The sequence below is a fragment of the Meriones unguiculatus genome, chromosome 8 (assembly GCF_030254825.1).
Source record: "Meriones unguiculatus strain TT.TT164.6M chromosome 8, Bangor_MerUng_6.1, whole genome shotgun sequence".
Classification (NCBI taxonomy): domain Eukaryota; kingdom Metazoa; phylum Chordata; class Mammalia; order Rodentia; family Muridae; genus Meriones; species Meriones unguiculatus.
Window position 1 is genome coordinate 119,276,040 of NC_083356.1, and position 18,382 is coordinate 119,294,421.

The 18,382-nt window shown below is 43.9% G+C and overlaps 1 protein-coding gene and 1 pseudogene across 1 annotated transcript in view; both read left to right on the forward strand.

The window, feature by feature from the left end:
• Positions 1-5,001: 5,001 nt before the first annotated feature.
• The window catches only part of Ola1 (Obg like ATPase 1), a 112,903-nt gene continuing 99,522 nt past the window's right edge, over positions 5,002-18,382 (forward strand). The window contains exons 1-4 of the mRNA XM_021654851.2: positions 5,002-5,164; positions 6,441-6,541; positions 14,631-14,774; positions 17,880-18,007. Coding sequence (XP_021510526.1) covers positions 6,441-6,541; positions 14,631-14,774; positions 17,880-18,007 — 373 coding nt within the window. The 5' untranslated portion in view covers positions 5,002-5,164. The remainder of the gene's footprint in view (positions 5,165-6,440; positions 6,542-14,630; positions 14,775-17,879; positions 18,008-18,382) is intronic.
• LOC132656069 (oligosaccharyltransferase complex subunit OSTC-like) lies at positions 8,727-12,119 on the forward strand (annotated as a pseudogene).

Genomic DNA, 18,382 nt, shown 5'->3' on the forward strand with positions numbered 1-18,382 from the left:
TAAGCACACACACATATTTCTTTAAAAGGGAAAAGGCTTTTATCCTAAGTGTACAGGTAGTTTGACTGGATCTCTGTGCACCAGGCGGCTATCTGGTGCCCTCAGAGGCTAAATGAAGGCATTAACTCCTCTGGGACTGGAGTTACAGACAGTTTTGAACTGCCAGGTGGGTGCTGGGAATTGAACTGGGTCCTCTGGAAGAGCAGTCAGTGACCCATTCATTACGCCCCAAAAAAGGACAATGCCATACAATAGCCCCATCCCCTTATCTTTGGTTTTACTTAACCATGCCCAACTGTAATGTTAGAAGACTAAACGGAAAATTCCAGACGTAAGAAATTCCCACGTTTTAACTCATGTCGTCCTGAAGAAAGTGATGCAATCCTGCGCTGTTTTATTCTCTTCTGCCTGGGACGTGACTAATTCGCCCCATTGCCTAGACATCCACACTTCAAACACAAGCACCTGTGAGTCATGTCGGATCCACCCAGTTTTGCCTGGTGAAATGGAAGATGTCTGCTAGAGGCTTCTGAGGCACGGTTCTTCTCTTCCCAAGAAGCCTTTCCTTCTCCTACTCCCCATATTTTAGTGCTGCCTAGAACTGTTATTAGCCAGAGGATGAGACTGAAAGAAGGGCCAGTGACATAAAAGTCACGATTTGGGGGGAAATCAGGGTACTCCAAAATAGTGTTATTTTGAATCTGTCAGGCCTGAAATTTTGTTTCTGAACTTTGCTACTCATAGTTAACATCACCCACCGGCTTGCCTAAACATTGAGTATAGTTACTTCCATGGATTAGCAAGTGCTTTTTGATGTTGCCTCAGGAAAATAGCATATGAACTTTTCTTCTAGGAAGTCCTTAATCTTTACCTGTGATTCACAATGGTCATGATATAAATGTTTACTTTATGCGTATGAGCGCTTTGCCTGCATGCATATGAAAGTGCACTGCGTGTGTGCTTGATCTCTGAGGAGGCCAGAAGAGGGCGCTGGATCCCCTGGAACTGGAGTTTCATGTCCTGTGGGTGCTGGGAACTGAACCTGGGTCTTTGTCAAGAACATCAAGTGCTCTGTGCTGTTGAGCGAGCTCTTGAGTTCCCATCTGTAGACCTTTCCAGGCTGTTGTTACCTGTACTCCTTGCGTAAGGACCTGTGTCACAAGTTTCTCAAGGGCAAAGGATTTTATCTGGATTGCTCTTCACAGCTCCAAACAGATATCTCTGCCTGGGTTGGAGTAGGGAAGGTGTTCGAGAACACAAATGTATATGAACAACAAAATAGAAACAGAAACTCTAGATTTTTTTCAGTTATTATAGATATTATAGATAGTGGATATGGTGACACCTTAGTTTAGAGGAAAAAAATATGATGACAGTAATAGAGAAGAATGTTACTTTGTTTTGAGTTTTTATCGTATAATGGGCTGGGTCAGGACTGGTTAATAGGTGATGCTACGGCTTGGTTTATGTTTGTCTCCTGTATCAGTTACTCTTCTTGTTGTGGTAACAAACTAATTGACAAGAAGCAACTTGAGGGAGGGCTTACACTGGCTTACAGCTCCAGGGATATAGTCTGTCTCGGGGCCAGGAAGCACAGTGGGAAAACCACGAGTTCACATTGTATGGGCAGCCAGGAAGTGGAGAACAGGCAGGAGTCTAGGCTATAAAACCTGAAGTCCCACCCCAAGAAACTCACTTCCTCCAGCAAGGCTCCACCTCCTAAAGGTTCTACAACTCTGTGGAAACAGCAATACCCTGTTGGTCTTTAATGGCGTCGAGTCAGGAGGAGGTAGAACTTTTGAACTGTCAGAAGGAAAAAAAAAAAACGCTATTTTTTTTCTATTTATTTTAGTTAGCCTGGCGAACACGCATGCTTCCCGAGTCTTCCCCTTTGTGCGGGCTAGCCAATCCCGTCGGATAGTGAAGCCCACTTCTCAGCAACGGGATAGTAGGTAGCACCTATTCTGGAATGGAAGGCAGAAGCCTGATGGGCTGGTGTGACTTTTTGCACACCCTTTCTGCAGAGAGAGTTGCCCTGGGAAGCTACTTTCACTCTGTTGCGCGCTCCTTTGTACAGCTCGGAGGGTTCCAGTTTCTAAGAAGGTGACAGCACTAAGTCATTAGGTCATCAGGGGCGCTGTTCTCCAGAGATCGAGGTTGGTTCCCATACAGTAGTCTGTTCTCCAGTGAAGTTTGTTAGGAAAGAGAGATGGGTGTGGTGCTGTTCATCTGTAGCCCCAGCTACTCAGGAGTCTGATGTGGGTGTGTAAGTTGAGCTCACAAGTCTGATAGGGGTTTGGGCAAGAGTCCCCATGCCGAAAACCAAAGGTAAAATCGGTGAAGCCCAACCTTTGGGCGAAAGGTTCCAGCGGCAGCTTTCCTATACTCAAAGTCACGTTAGTTTTGAACTCTCACCGTTGCGTATTTCATGGACTGTCCTTTCAATGTGTGAAGTAGCAGATACTCACAAGGGTTTTCCCTTAACCCTGTCTGCTTTATGATAGGGAGGCTACACACAGGGATGCTCTGATTACGATTTCTGTGGCTCCTATCTACCCGGCTAATTCAGTTGGGCCGTAGGAAAACTATCAAGATTAGGCAAATTAGCTATTTCCTGGGAATAAACATTGCCCTCCTGATTCTTCACTGTGAGCTGGAAATGGAGTGTTGTCATTTCAGTGGTTCTCACCCTCCTATTGCAGTGACCCTTTAATCCAGTTCCTCATGGAAGTGTATTAAGTGTTGACCCCCAGCCATAAAATTATTTCATCACACCCTCATAGCTGTAGTTTCGCTACTGCTATGAATCTTAATGTAGCTATCTGATAGGCAGGGTATCTCGTGGTCAATCCCAGTGAACGGGTCGTCTAACCCAAAAGGAGTCAGGAGCCTCAGGCTGAGAGCTACTGCGTTATTAGGTAAGTGTTAGTATCAGTAACCGTCCACTCGAGAAACTGCCAGAACCACTGGCTCTATTTATATGACCTGCTTGGTCAAGGCACTTAAAAGTCAGTCAAAAGGGTTGCTAGGAAAGATACAGGTGCAAAGGCGAGGGTAATTGACTCAAGGACTTGATGGTGTGAACTTAAGGGAATGGGTAGATTGGAGAGGGGAGAAGTAGCTACATTTGGCCAAAAGACAGTGATAAGTTGAAGCTGATTCCACTACTGCACATTGGGGGAAATTTTCAGTTATTATTGGAGTGACTGGTTGCTGGGAGAGGGGCTATTTGGTATTCTTGAGGTTTGGTTTTTTGGTTTTTTTTTTCCTTTTTCTTTTCCTCTTGTTTTTTGTTCTCATAAGCAGCAGTGTGAACCCAGCTACAGAATTTCATTACTGAAGAGCAACGGAGTATTACAGAGGAATTACTTGGTTGTGCTTGCCTGTGAATTACATTGATGTCTATTTTACAAAGAAGTGCATGGTAACGATCTTTTTTTGTTTTGTAGACAGGGCTTCTCTGTGTAGAGTTGGCTGTCTTGGACTGGTTTTGTAGACCAAGCTGGCCTTGAACTCACAGAGATACTGTGAGTCTCTGCCTCCCTGAGTGCTGGGATCACAGGCGTGAGCCACCAAGACCAGCTGAGAGATTTTTTTAAAAGACTTATTTATTTATTTATTTATTTATTATGTTTACAGTGTTCTGCCTGCATGTATGCCTGAAGGCCAGAAGAGGGCACCAGATCTCATTATAGATGGTTGTGAGCCACCCTGTGGTTGCTGGGAATTGAACTCAGGACCTTTGGAAGAACAGACAGTGCTCTTAACCACTGAGCCATCTCTCCAGCCCGAGAGTAGCGATTTTTAAATGATGACAAAACCAAAGACAGGTTGGAGCTCTAACACTTTGTTCAGAATCACTCCCATAGAAAAATCTTAATGCAATTTTATGATAATCATTAGTTGTGAGTCACTATTCAAAAAGGAGTCTGACAGAAAGAGAACAGTTTTAGATCTGTGAGATGGCTTAGTGTGGAAAGGTGCTTGCTGCTAAGCCTCGTGATCTGAGACCCAGAACCAGGAAAGTGGAAGCGGAGAACTGACTCTGAGCTGTTCTTTAAACTCACCAAAACCTTGATATGCATGAGCAAATCCATACATGAGCACATACAATAGATAATACATTTTTTTTTTTTTTGACAGGGTTTCTTTGTGTAGCCCTGGGCTGCCCTGGATTTGCTGTTTTAAAAACCCAGATTTTGCAGTACGGTTAGGGCTTGAAACTTGTCTTCTGTAACCAAACTTTCTTTTGCCAGATTGCTCTTTTGATACTATCCTGTCATCTGCAAACTGGGGAAAGCAAACAATTGAAATCTTTTCCTTTTATTTGCAACTGGTTTGTTTGAAATAAATGTATTTTCGGACATTCACTGCAACAAATACTTGAAGATAATTGAAGATTCCTTATTAAAAATACTCCCTCCCACCCCCGTGGAGTGCATAGTGCAGTCAGCACGTGTGGAGACTTCGTACATACGTTTGATTTTATCCTGGCAATAACCTCGTCAGAGGGACCGCGATGGTCTCACTTTATAACCAGGAGGGAATCATGTCTTCCAAATTCCCGAGGCCTCTGTTCTTAACCACGCTGAGGAAAGGGACGTTCGCATGCGGCAGTAGGGGCTGAGGCGGTGACTCTTTAAATACTTTCTGTACTTCTGTGGCTGCTAGGGGTGTCTCGGATCCTAAGTTTTCCTCGGTCCAGTTTCCCTTGAAGAAAGTTTCCTGGCCTCTCCTCCTCAGCCCGTCTGAAGGAAGTTACTGTAAAGGGGAGGCGGAAGGCAGATCCCGCTGCGGTCAGTCAGGGTCAAAGGAGAAGGAGCGGGAGACCCGAGCCTGATCACTGGAGCGGAAGGAAAACCGGAGGCTCCACCGAAGCCCACGTGTGGAGACGCGGAAGCTTGGCTCTGCTAAGCGCCCGCCCCCTCGCAGGCCCCGCCCACCGGGCCCCCCGGCATCCGGGCCAATGGGTGTGACCCTGTGGGGGGCGTGGCCTGCGCACAGGTGCCGCCCCGGCCCGCCTGTTCCGTCGCCTTTGCTGTCGTGCGTGCTGCTCGGCGGAGGGCTGGGCCTGCGCTCTCTCCGCCTTCCTCCCCACCTCCGGCTGCCGGCGACACCGGGTTTTGCAGCCCCGGACCCCGTGCGATCGTTAGCCTGGTGCACGGTGAGTTCCCACGGGGAGCCCACGGGCGCCCGGGACAGTGGCTCCGAGGCTGGCGTCAGGCCGGAACTCGGCCGCGGGGATGGGCTGAGGGCAGCGGACAGCATGGAGCGTGTGGATGAATGAGGCGCCCTCGGACTAGGCCGCGCGGCCACGAGATCGGCCCTCGCCGCGGTCTGGGGAAAGCCTTGCCTCAGGGCGGGACGTCAGGGCCCGGTCAGGAGGGGTAAGGAGTTGTGCAGGGGTCCAGCTCTGCTGGTCCGCCGGTCCGCCCCTTGTAGGCCACAAGTCTGGACGGGCCCTCCCCATGCAGCTGTTCATTGGAGGCCTGGAGTTTGGCCCGGAACAGGTGTCAAGACCCTAAAAAGGGAAATCCTTGGCCTCTCGGTCTGGAATTACAGGTTGGAATATCACTTCTGGAGGGGGAGGGGAGAGGAGATCAGCGTGGCTCTAGGAGGTAAGAGCCAGCCAGAAGGCAGGGGCAGTTTTAGTTTCCAGCTTCTAAGACGAATGCTTGCTGTTTCTCGTCGGTTCCTATTGCAGTGTTAAAGTGGGATCAGTTTTGCATCGTGGATCTTGGAGCCAGAACGAGCAAGGAAAAGACAAAGTTTGGACTTGTCAGTCAAAAGGAAGGTTGAAAGTATTTGAATTGGGGCTGTGTATCGTATTGGTAGAGCACTTGTTTTTAGTATACGTGAAAGGTCTGGGTTGGATTTTAAAAAGAAGTGAGGTGAGCGCCTTCGAAGTGTCCAGTGTGTGTGGAATGTGGGTTTATAAGGCCTGATTAGCCTTACCCACGGTGTCAAAGGTGAAAAGGTCTGTTTTAGAAGGACCTCTGGGCCTGTTGGTGGCCATCAGTGTGATGGACATTTGAGTTGTGGAGAAAGGTGAAAGGGCAGGTCCCAGGTGATGGAGGGATGCTGGTGTTCCCGGAATGGGCTTTCTTGCCTTGCGTCTCTGCCCCTGCTTCCTTCATACACTGTGACAGGTTAAGAAGGTGGCCGTCAGCGGCCAACATGGAAGGCTGGAACTAGGCTTTGAGTCCTGTTGCCTCAGAACTCCTCAGAAGTGGCTCTTGGACAGATTTTAGAATCAGCTCTGTTTAAAGAGCTCCCCCCTCCACGTTGAAAACAGAATGGGAGGGGTTCGCTCTTTCAATTTTAGTTGTGGACTGATATGTACAGTATGCTTTATTTTCTATTACCCAGTAATATATTCTATATAGAGAAATGTGTTTTGTTTGTACATGTAGTTTTAAAAGTTCATTTTGACATTTTAGATGCCCCCCAAAAAAGGAGGAGATGGAATTAAACCACCCCCAATTATTGGAAGATTTGGAACCTCACTGAAAATTGGTATTGTTGGATTGCCAAATGTTGGGTAAGTAAAGATAAAATTGGGACTTTTCTCATTTTTATTTTATAAACTTTTGGGTCCTGTTGTAGAAATAGAAAGTCACAAGGCAGTAAGAATTCACACTGAAGTAAAAGGGCTAGAACATTGTTACAAAACTAGGCTTTAACATGTGCTTTATTTATTTAATTTTAGGTTTTTGGTTTGTTTCTTTTTTTTGGCACATATTGAACCAAGTTGTTTACATTGTTTTGTTAAACGTAGAGGAAGAAGTAGTGAGAGTTAAAATATTAATGAGTCAAATCAGCTCCATTTGCTTGAAAGGTTGGGAGAAGCATAGTATTGTGCGAGCTTGGAATTATACTTCCTACCTAGGCCGTCACCAGGAGCCTTGGAGTAGAACAATTTAGGAAATAGTTTTAAAACCTCTTTATAAAGCTCTTGAGAGATGATGAGGTTGCCTGGTAGGTGACTCTCTGTTGGAGAAAGAGGTGACTACTTTGAATATGCTGTTGGAAGGTGGGTAAAGGGCTTTTGTTACTGCATGTTTGAAGGCCGAGACAGGGACTCCACAGAGCACGCTGCCTGGCCAGTCAGTGGAAATGGTGAGGTACAGGGACTCCACAGAGCAAGCTGCCTAGCCATTCTGTGGAAATGGTGAGGTACAGACACTCCACAGAGCACGCTGCCTGGCCATTCTGTGGAAATGGTGAGGTACAGGGACTCCACAGAGCATGCTGCCTGGCCATTCTGTGGAAATGGTGAGGTACAGGGACTCCACAGAGCATGCTGCCAGTCTATGGAACATCGTGAGTGCTGGGTTCAGACACTGCCTCAGGAAATAAGGTGGCAGGCAGTCGAGGAAGGCGTCTGAACCCAGCAGCAGGCTGCCTGAGTCTCTACACACTTGAACAGGCAAATGCATGCTATATACATGTATAAACAACAAAGTGTTTGAACTTGGGAATTATAAGAACAGAGTATTGAACTTTGTCATGTCTTTAAGACATGACAGATACTTTAACAAATATATGGACCATATATTCGAACATAAGGCAACGATAGCAGATATATGTGGGCTTTATCACACAGCTCTTTGCACATGTAACTTAAATGGTCAGTGTCTGCTCTTTTCGTTATGTCACCTACTTTAGCCAGGGATGTGGGTCACTTCTTCATCCTGCACCTGAGAGGCTAATACAAGAGCAATACTGTGAGGTTGAGTCCAGCTTGGGTTACGGAGAGATCTTTTCTCAAAAGAAACACGTACACACACGTGATCAGGGTAATAGACACAGCATGGGTTCATGAAGATCACCAGGGCATTTTAGGATGTGCCTTAGGTCTTTAGATCAGTGGCAAATAGAACAACCACATTGTTCTCTGTGCTCTTCAGAGCTTCTGTTAGAGAGTCCTCAGTGAATGGAGCTTGCTCAACCACTCCAGTTCTTAGAGTCTTGTAATGTAAAACACAAGCTATGTGGTTGTCCTAAGTTTAGTTTCTCCTAGAGTGGGTTATATTTGCTGTACCAGAGTCTATTTGTAAAATGATAATAAATATAGAGTTGAAATATAGCAAAACAAGTAATTAAGCCAGGTATTGTAGGATACTGTCAATACATTTGAAAGCAAGATCAATTATAATGTTTGCAGAGAATTTTTCTGCACCAGTAAGAAGGTTTTTAGATATTAGCATTCATCTCTTTGGAATCAGTGCTGTCAGAGCATCTTGACTTCAAACAGGACTAACTGAAAAGGGCCATTTTAAGATCTTAAGTGTTTTTTATGTAAGTTTTCTTTTGGGGTGTGGTATAGAGTATAATAATTAGCATCTGTGAAAATAACCTAAAAGATTTTTATTTATAGTGTAAATAGGAATTTTTGCTTTCAACTTCAAGATAGTCCTCCTCTTCAGCTCTGTTGAGGTATGTTTTACATACAGTGAAATGTAACTTAGAAATTTTTAATTACATTTTTTAAATTTTGTTTGTGCCTAATGACACAAATCCTGGAAATGAGAGGTGACCTGTGGAAGTTGGGTCTTCTACCATGGGGCTTAGGGATTGAGTCAGGTCATCAGGCTTGGTGGTAGGCACCTCTGTGTGCTCAGCCATCTTGCTGGCTTGAATTTACTAAGTTTTGATAAGGAGCTCCTGAAGATTTAATTCACAGCTTGCATGAAAATTTATTTATTTTAAAGTGATAGTTTATTTAGTGTGGGCAATTGTGTTTGGTTGTAAAGTTCCTTTTTAAAGAATGTTCTTTTTATTTAACTGTCTCAGGTAGTGTTCGCTGTATGAAACACAAATCTTGACTATTTTAAGCAAGGCAAAAAGACAATAGAAGAATTGAAGGAGTGGACAGCTAGATTTCAGAAGGTCAAGTCCACTACGTGAACTGGGTGATTCTTATCTCTTGATACCTATCCTGTTATTTAAATTCCTGGCCAAGGAAGTCTACTTAGCTCCACCTAGCGCTGGATAGGTTTACAAGAAATAGATTGGAGGTCCAGGGTTGGTTTCTGAAGGATGGATCACTGGTTGAAAATAAGGACATTCGGCGGGAGGCTGGAGGCCAGAGGGCCGGCCCTACAGCTGCCGGCATGGAGAGTCTGCATGGAGTCCCGTTTTTAGTGCTCGCATGCCCTAACTTGAAGCTGAAGAAGCCGCCTTGAAGCTGAAGAAGCCGCCTTGGGTGCACATGCCGTTAGCCCTGACGATGTACGCCTTGGTGGTAGTGTCTTACTTCCTCATCACCGGAGGAATAATTTATGGTGTTATCATAGATTATTATCCAAGTGTTGGCTCAATGACAATGAACATGAGCATCAGAGACCAGTAGCTTTCTTGGCTTACAGAGTAAATGGACAGTATATTATGGAAGGACTTGCGTCTAGCTTTTTGTTTACAATGGGAGGTTTAGGATTATGAAACCGATCCAATGCATCAAATATTCCAAAACTCAATAGATTTCTTCTTCTTTTCATTGGCTTCGTCTGTGTCCTCCTGAGTTTCTCATGGCTAGAGTATTCATGAGATTGAAATTGCCGGGCTACCTGATGGGCTAGTGCCTCTTAAGGAGAAATCAGTGGATCCTGGTCTGCTCCCATTAATAAAGCTTTGAAGGCTGAACCACTCCTGTGTGCAATGTGGAAAAGAATGAAAGGCAGCATAAAAGCAGCAGTGAGTGACACCCTAGCAAACATATTAAAGCTAGGACTGGAATTCATGCTATCAGAGACATGTTCGTTACAGTATTTTCCTGATGATCTCTTCCAGTCTACCAGCTATGTCAAGTGGCATTTTCCTCTTAGTTTTTTATTTCTTAAAGAAAACATACCCCACTTCTAAAACTTTGGTAATGAGTAGAATATTTTTTTACAGTCCCCTCATCATTTTTTGGATATGATATTTCTGATTTTCAGAAGCTAATGTTAATGCAAATCGGGAAGTGTATTTCGAGAGCTGAGATATTTGGACGACTGGTCAGTTCCTGCAGCAGTGCTTTATCTTTAAATGGTGTGTGTGGTACTCTGCAACTTCAGACACATAGGAGACCATTTCCTAGACAACATGATGTATGAAAGGAGCAGAAATAAATGATTTTTCTAAGTAAAAACAAAACAAAAAAAAAAAAAAGGAAAAGAAAATAAGGACATTCAGTTTAGAAATTGGCCTAGTTACTGCTGCTTTGATGCAGCACCACAGCCAGAAGCAACTTATGGAAGAAAGGGTTTGGGTTTTTTTTTGGCTTACATATTCTGAATCATAGTCCATGGCAAGAAGCTAACGCGGGGACTCAAGCTAGGTGGGAACTCAAGTTGCTCAAGTTGCTGAGGCAGAGGCCATGCAGGAGTGCTGCTTACTGGCTTGCCATCCATGACTTGTTTAGCCTGCTTTCTTCTAGAACCCAGGAAGACCTACCCAAGGGTGGCTCACCCACAGTGAGCTGGGCCTATCCTCATGAGCCACTCATTAAGAAAATGCCCTGCAGGCTTGCTTACAGTTAATCTTAGACAGGCAGTTTCTCAGTTGAGGTCCCCCCTTCTTCAGCTTGGGTCAAGTTGGCATAAAACTATCCAGGACAGAAAACACCTAAAGAATATCTTGATATTAAAGAGTTAAGAAAACTTGCTTTTTTAGTATGTGTCTGGAAAGCTAATTACTGGAAGCCAAGAGGTCACATTTATAGCTAAGCTCAATTTTGTAATTTTTGTTTGTTTTCGAGACACTGTGTAGCTCTGGATGTCCTGGAATTCACTCTGTAGACCAGGCTGACCTCAAACTCACAGAGATCTTCCTGTGTCTGCCTCCTGAGTGCTGGGATTAATGGCATATACCACTGTGCCTCGCTGGTGTCTTGTATCATTTGTGACAAGTCTCGTTCTGTAGCCCATGCTGACTTAGAGTTTACCAGGCAGCCCAAGCTGTCCTTGGGTTCCCAGGCATCTTCTTTCCTGAGCCTACTGAATGCTGGGACTCTATATAGGAATAAGTCCCTTTGCCCAGAAAGCTAATGTGGTATTTATTGAACAGTTACTATATGCACGTCTCTGTTCTGAGTGTTTTCTACTTGAATTAGCTATTTGGCATCCTCGATTAGACTTTCAACTCCAAAAAGGAAGGGATTGGTTTGTTCCTGTTTATTGACATATTTCTAAGTGCCTAGACTGGTGTTAGTAACATAGCGAACACCCAATAATTATTTGTGGAAGACAGTAATTATTTGTGAATGGGATAATTTCCCCCCTTTGATAGCTGTATGTAAGCTTTGTGATAAAGAGACATGTTTTAATGCTACTTTTAATGAAGAAGAAACTGTATCAGGCTAAGAGGATCGAGATTTAGTTTCTAATTCTGTTTCTTACCACAGTGGTCCTTTGTTAATTGCCTTTTGTATTATTGTGAATGTAAGGCTTAGATAGAAGCTCTTGGGGGAAACTATGTTTTAGACTTGTGTCAGGGCTAGATCTTGTGTGGCATCAGGCCGAGTTATGGACATTAGAATATTCAGATAACCTTGGCCTAAAGAGTTTATTGTGTGTTTTGCACACAGTAAAATAACATGTATTTTGCAGCCATAGTGGTTGCTGTAGTCCTAATGGCCCTTCTTAATGCTAGACTTAGGGAATCTGTGTTCTTACCAGCTCATAGCTCATCAGTTCTGAGGATTGTAGCCTTTTCCTATGGCCTAGGCTGCTATGGATTCCAGACAGCTGGTTACCCAAAGCGTCAAAGGACCAAATAATTTACCTGCATTTTTCTTTAAACTGTAGTACTATACTTGTGTTATCATCCCTTTGCCAAAATGTAGTCAGAAGTTAGTTGCAAGGAAGGTTAGGAAATCCATATTTTAACTCTCTCTCTCTTGCATACACATATGAATACATGTGTACATGTGGAAGCCAAAAGTTGATGTAGGGTTTTTGCCGTAATTGATTTCCACTTTTTTTTAAAAATTGAAATTTTCTTCATGCAATCTATTTTGATCCTATATTTTCCTTTTCATAACTCTTCCAAGATCCTCCCCACCTCCCCCACCCATCCAGCTCTGTGCTTTATCTCTCTCTTTAGAGAATTAACAGGCAAAAAAAAAAAAAGAAAAAGCACATAAACATATCCATGCTGAGACACACAAACACAGAATTGGAAACCATATATAAGCAAGAGACTGGTAAGGTTAGAAAATGCCCACATAAAGTGTTATGAGACAAAAATCTCCCTGAATGTCATTGAGTTTGCTTTGTGTTAGCCTCCCTTAAGTGTTTTTCTGCCTCGTGAGACTCCATTGGAGAAAACTCTTTGCTTGTGTGGTTGGCACTTGGAGAGGGCTTCTGGGTTAGGGGTGGGGCTCAGGTCTACTTCCTGCCAGCACAGGGAAACCACCTGCTTGGACCTTGCAGGCCCTTGCCTGCTGCCACAGCCTCTGGGCGTTCTGGTGTGGCAGTTCTGTCTTCTAGGAGGTACTGTTTCCTTGGTGTCCTCCATCCCCTTGGCTCTTAAGTTTTTCCTCCTTAGCCCTGAAGGGAGAGATTTGATGGCAGTATCCCCGTTAAGACTGAGTCGGAAGGTCTGTGGCCCTATAGTGTGCAGTGTTTGTCCCATCTGCAGGAGGAAGCTTTTCTGATGATGGCTGAGCTAGACACTGATCTGAGTCCAGGTCAGGTGTGTGGCTACTGGGGATCCCAGGTAGAATTGCTTCTACATGTAGGTGGCTGGCACAGAGGAGCAGGGCGAGCTAGAAGGGAGGGCTAAGAAGGTCCATAGGAAGGAGAGAGAGAAGCTGGGTCTGGCTCAAGCTTTGGAGGAGTCGCTGGAGAATGGGGGCTGTGTGCAAGTATGAGCCTCTGCAAGCTGTCTGCCACAGACTGGGGCTACACCTACTAGTGTCGCAATCTGGAACTGCAGCACAGAGGGAGAGGGGTCTCAGGCTGTAACCGTTCAGGGAGAGGAAGCTGCAGTTGCCAGGTTTTGTACACCGTGGCCATTCTGCACATGTACCCCTGCTGCCCGAAGGAAGGCCTTGCCATTCTGTAGCGCCGGGCCCATGTAGGAACAGGTCTGCCACTATAAATCCTACAGCAGTCACCATTAGTTATGGTTTGTTAGTCGAGCACGGAATCTAGCCCACGTCTCTAAAACCTGACTTTATGCCATAGATCTGAGTATGTTTAAAACGTGGGCTTATATATTGGCAGATCTTGAAAGAGGCCTGATAATGCCCACTTTTACTCTCTGTAACGGAACATACGCAGGCATTCGAAGGCCACTGAGTGGACCAGCGGTGTTCCTGCCACCGTGATTTGTGCCTATTTTAGCACACATTTCTACTTGACTCTGAAATGTTTTGTCTGAATGTGATGTAAGCACAGTATTTGAAGTCTGATGGGTAGGTGCACTTCAGTGTCTTGTTAAAACATACTTCTCACTAGTAGCACTAAGGTAAGCTTTGATTGTTACCTTTTTTTTTCATCCCATTTTTATAGGGCTCTCAGAATTAAATAAAAAAAGGACTGGTTCATTGGTTAAAAGTTTAATCACATGTGCTGTGGTTAAGTATGATTTTTCTCCCCTGATGAATAAGCTAATTAGACCTCATTCGAAGAGACAGTTTTACCTTAAATTTTTTTTGGGGAGGTGGGGAGAAAAAAATAATTTTCTTTAATTCCACCACAGTAACACAACTATTATACTTTTTGAGTATTTTTTTTTTATCAAATTTAGCCCATATGCAAACATTTTTACATGATCACGTCTAACCAGGGTCTGTAAGTGCTGGCCTCATAATTACCGACATCCTTAGCCACTTCCTCAAGTCCAAAACACATTGTAGCGCCGTAATTCTCGCTTTAAATTCCTTGTGATCTCGGTCTGTAGCAAGGGAGGTCACAGCAGTGAGGTCTCGACGGCAGTCGCAAGCAAATAAGCACAGCCTTAAAAGTCCCATTTTGTTTCAGATTTTACTCTGCTTTTTGGCACATTTAAAAGCATGGCTGCTGTTCTGTGGCTGGTTTCATCACCTGAGTACATATCGCTTGATATGAATCAGGCAATTGGAAAATTACTCAGTTTATTCCATATGAATGCACTTTTTCTCTTAACTCATGTAGTTAAAATTTACATTTTTACTTTTATAATCCATAGTCTGAGGCTTCCCAGTAAACCTGGTGTGGCAACAGTTAGAAGGTAGTGTGAATTCGTACCTCCTGTTTCTTTGGAGACAAACAGCAGCCACTCCTCAGTTTGGGATGCTTTTGACCAGTTGCACTAGCTTTCAGTGTGCCTTCTTAGAGAAAGTTATGTAAGATACGGGTGAAATGATGCTGGCATTATGGGGTACATTGTGAAAAGAATATGTCTCATGACATACAAACCCAAGCTACTTCTATATCAAAGGTTCTTTGGAGACGTTCTATTCAACTTCCAAATTAGACTGGAATAGGGAATATAACTTAATTATAAAATTATAAATTACATATCAAATATGATATTTTGTGTTAGTAAAAATGTTTCTTCTCCCTTCCCAGATTTGTCCTTTTAAATATTGAGCGCTGGTTTGTGTCAGATGTGTTTTCTTACCAATTTAAGAATTGACTGAAAGTGCTTTTCTCTTTTAGGAAGTCCACCTTCTTCAATGTGTTAACCAATAGCCAGGCTTCAGCAGAAAACTTTCCTTTCTGCACTATTGATCCTAACGAGAGTCGAGTGCCTGTGCCAGATGAGAGGTTTGACTTCCTTTGCCAGTACCACAAGCCAGCCAGGTAAGACATAGATTATGCCACTATTTATTTGCTCATAGATTAGGTAAATATGTATATTTGATATGTTCAGAATCAAGTTTTTTTTTAATATAGCATTACTTTGGATGATTATAAAAGCAATGAAGAAAAAAGGAAGAAAGAAGTCTTTGTTATGCAGTTATTTTTTCAGAGATTGTGAACTAGAGGGAGAAATTAGCTTATGTTATATAAGCTCATAATATTCTAAGGATATGCATGTGTTATAATAGGAAAAGGTATGTTATGCTGATCTCAAATTTATTGACAGTTATTTCTGGGTAGTGGAATTTTTAGACAATTTTTGTTTGTTTTACTTGTTTATTGACATGAGGTCTAACTCGGTAGCCCAGGCTGACCTTGAACCTTAGGCCTCTTGCCTCCTTTTGGGATTACAGTGCTGGCATTTATGGGCGTGCAGCATTCCAGCCGGTGCGGGTGATTTGTACTGTACAGTTGTCCTGACTCGGGGATTAGTTCTTAGACCCTAGAGGTGGCAAAAGTTGCTCACCTCAAATGCACATAGCCTTTGGACCACCTCTTAAGTATTTCACATCATTTCTAGTTTACTTAGACAACTCATTTAAATTTTATATAAATAACTGTACTATATTGTTAGGGAATAATGACAAGAAAAAATCTGCCTGCTCGTTACAGGTGTGGTTTCTTGTGAATACTTTTCCTCTGTCATCGGTCCAGTGTGAGCTTATAGAACCTACAGTACATAATACTGTTCCCGATCGGTTTTGTTTTGAGACAGGGTCTTACTTTGCAGCCCCACTGACGTGGAATTCATTTTGTAGACCAGGCTGGCCTCAAACCCGCAGAGCTCTGCCTGCCTCTGCCTCCTGAGCACTGGGACTAAGCGATTGCACCACCACAGCTGGTTCTAAGTGTCTTCTCAGCCACTGCTTTTTCCATCCATACAAGTAGTATTTTGGCCTTACAAACTTCAGAGCATCGGCTTCCTTTCAGTGTCTCTGTTGCCAGGAGAGCCTCTAATCAGTGTTTATTTTTATTTTATACAAGGCGGGAATTCAGTGGGGAGACACAGCAGCATGGTGGGAGCTAGGCTTCGACAAGGCTGCCTGTTGCCAGGAGCACAGCTGCACAGCGGCAGGGCCAGACAGGAGGGTCTGCAAATTCAGCAGTAACCTGACAGAGTCAAGAGAATTGTTGCAAAGAGGGATTCAGCAAACCTGTGGCTATACTGAGGGTCACAGGAGCCAGGCCTCTCAGTGTTGGGGAAAAGCAGGGCAAATATGGATAAGGAGAAGGCCAGCATGGACTCTACGGTGCTGGGCAGTATTAGAGAGCCGGTGGCCTGTAATACACGTCCAGAAATAAATACAGAAAGTTATTAATACTCTAGGAAAAACACACATCCTGTGTTTATGTGCATATACTCAGCATACAGCACAGGCCATAGCTGTGTGCTCAATGTCCGTATTCTTGTTCTGTCGTAGTACAGGGAGAAGGGGCTTTCACTCCTTGCTGTATCTGCTTTCTGTCTCCCTGCCCTACAATGAGTTATCTTACTTTCTTAATAAGGTTCATTTTGTCTAATTAAAGGTAAAATACATAGGTAAAAAATAAATTTCTAGATTAACAATACACATTGAAACTGTTGTTTTTTTTTTTTATTACCTATAGTACTATGTGCATATACAGTGTATTTATTATTTGCCTCTTACTACTGAGAGTTTAGTTCTCTTTTCAGCTTTTCACTAACTTCATTATCTACTATGTTGATTCACAAAACAGTTTTATTCACTCTGGAAGTGCTAATAAATACCAGGTTTCTGTTTTTGACCCTAGATTCTGCTGAATCCTAAACATCTAGCCACCTGCTTGGTTTTGGTTCTTCTTATGCCCATGTGCCAACAGAACTGTTAGTGAGATTACTGATAGGGGTTTTAATTTCAGAAATAGTTTCCTCCCTCATTTTCCTAGGTAAGAAAGTCTCAGTGTGGCCTGCGAAGATGACTCAGTGGGTAAGATGCTTGCATCAATACCCAAGTTCAGTCTCCAAAACCTACATTAAAAAAAAAAAGCTGGGCAGAATGGGGGTGCACCTATAATCCCAGCAGTGCGTGGCACAGATGGATTTCTGGGTCTGGCTGGTCACTAGCCTTGCCTACTTGGCAGGCTTCAGATCATGTGAGAAACTCTTTCTCAAAAGCCAAGGGGGATGATAGTTGAGGACCAATCCCTGAGATTGACCTCTCCCTTCCATGGTCCACATGCACACGTGGACGCTCAGAAATGCATGTGCATGCTCACATACACATGCACAGAAAAAGGGACATGGCAGGTGGCTCAGTGACTGAAGTGTTGGCCACCCAAGTGTGAACTGGAGTTTGGATCTCCAGCACTCGTGCAAATGCAGCGTGCTGAAGGCGGAGACGGGATCTGGAGGAAGCTGGCCAGCAGACTGGGTTTTGAGTTGTTAGCTCTTCGAGAGACCTGTCTCAGTGAGTGGGAGATAGATGGTGAGTGAGGAGGGCTCCCCGTGTTCACTTTGTGCGCACCCGCCCTTGAAATCACCTCCCTGCACGTGTTCCTGTGCGCGCACACACACACACGCTTTCACCCACATCTGGACTCTCACACCCACGTGCACACACAATAGAGGGACTGTGAGATGGCTCAGCGGGCGCACACACACACACGCTTTCACCCACATCTGGACTCTCACACCCACGTGCACACACAATAGAGGGACTGTGAGATGGCTCAGCGGGTGAAGGAGGCTACCATCAAGCCCAGTGACCTGAATCTAAGTTCGGTCTCAAGGACCCAGATGGTGCAAGGAGAGGACAGACTCTTGGCAGTTTGTCCTCTGACTGCCACTACTGAGTTGTGGCACATGTTCCCCTCATATGCATTAATAACAATGTAAAGGAGTAATAGAAAGATGTTACAATGTATAAAAAGTTTGTTTATTTGGGGGCGTTTAATTTATCAGCTTATTATGTACTTTCCAGACCTTGTTTCAAGAAGCAAATTAGTTAGTTTATTTGAAATGCTTGGAGAATTCATTTGATTGATAAGCAGGTTCTTATAATAAAATTATCTCTTGTATTTCAGCAAGATCCCTGCTTTCCTAAACGTGGTGGATATTGCTGGCCTTGTGAAAGGAGCTCACAATGGACAGGGCTTGGGGAATGCCTTTTTATCTCACATTAGTGCCTGTGATGGGATTTTTCATCTAACGCGTAAGTACGGTTGTTTGTTTATTAAGACAGATGTGTGTGTTTTCCTGTATTGGCCCAGCGGAAATGAGCAGTTTATAGAGGGTAGCTGTGCTTTGCAGGATAAATCTTGAGTTGGGTTTTTGGTTTCTAACCTTAATGTTCCTGTTGTTTCCCCCATAGCAAGAGTATGCCTTGATGCTATAGTCTGGTCGAATGTTATCCCTTATTCTGAATTAGAGACCTGACTTGGGATTAGAAAGGCATTTTGACTTTTTTTTTTTAATTGTGCTGGGTTGAACCCAGAATTGTGCATGCTTATTAAGAGCTCTGCACAAGGCCTTATTATATAAATTTATATATAAGTGGCAGAGGTTCTTGCAAGGGATTTTACTCTTC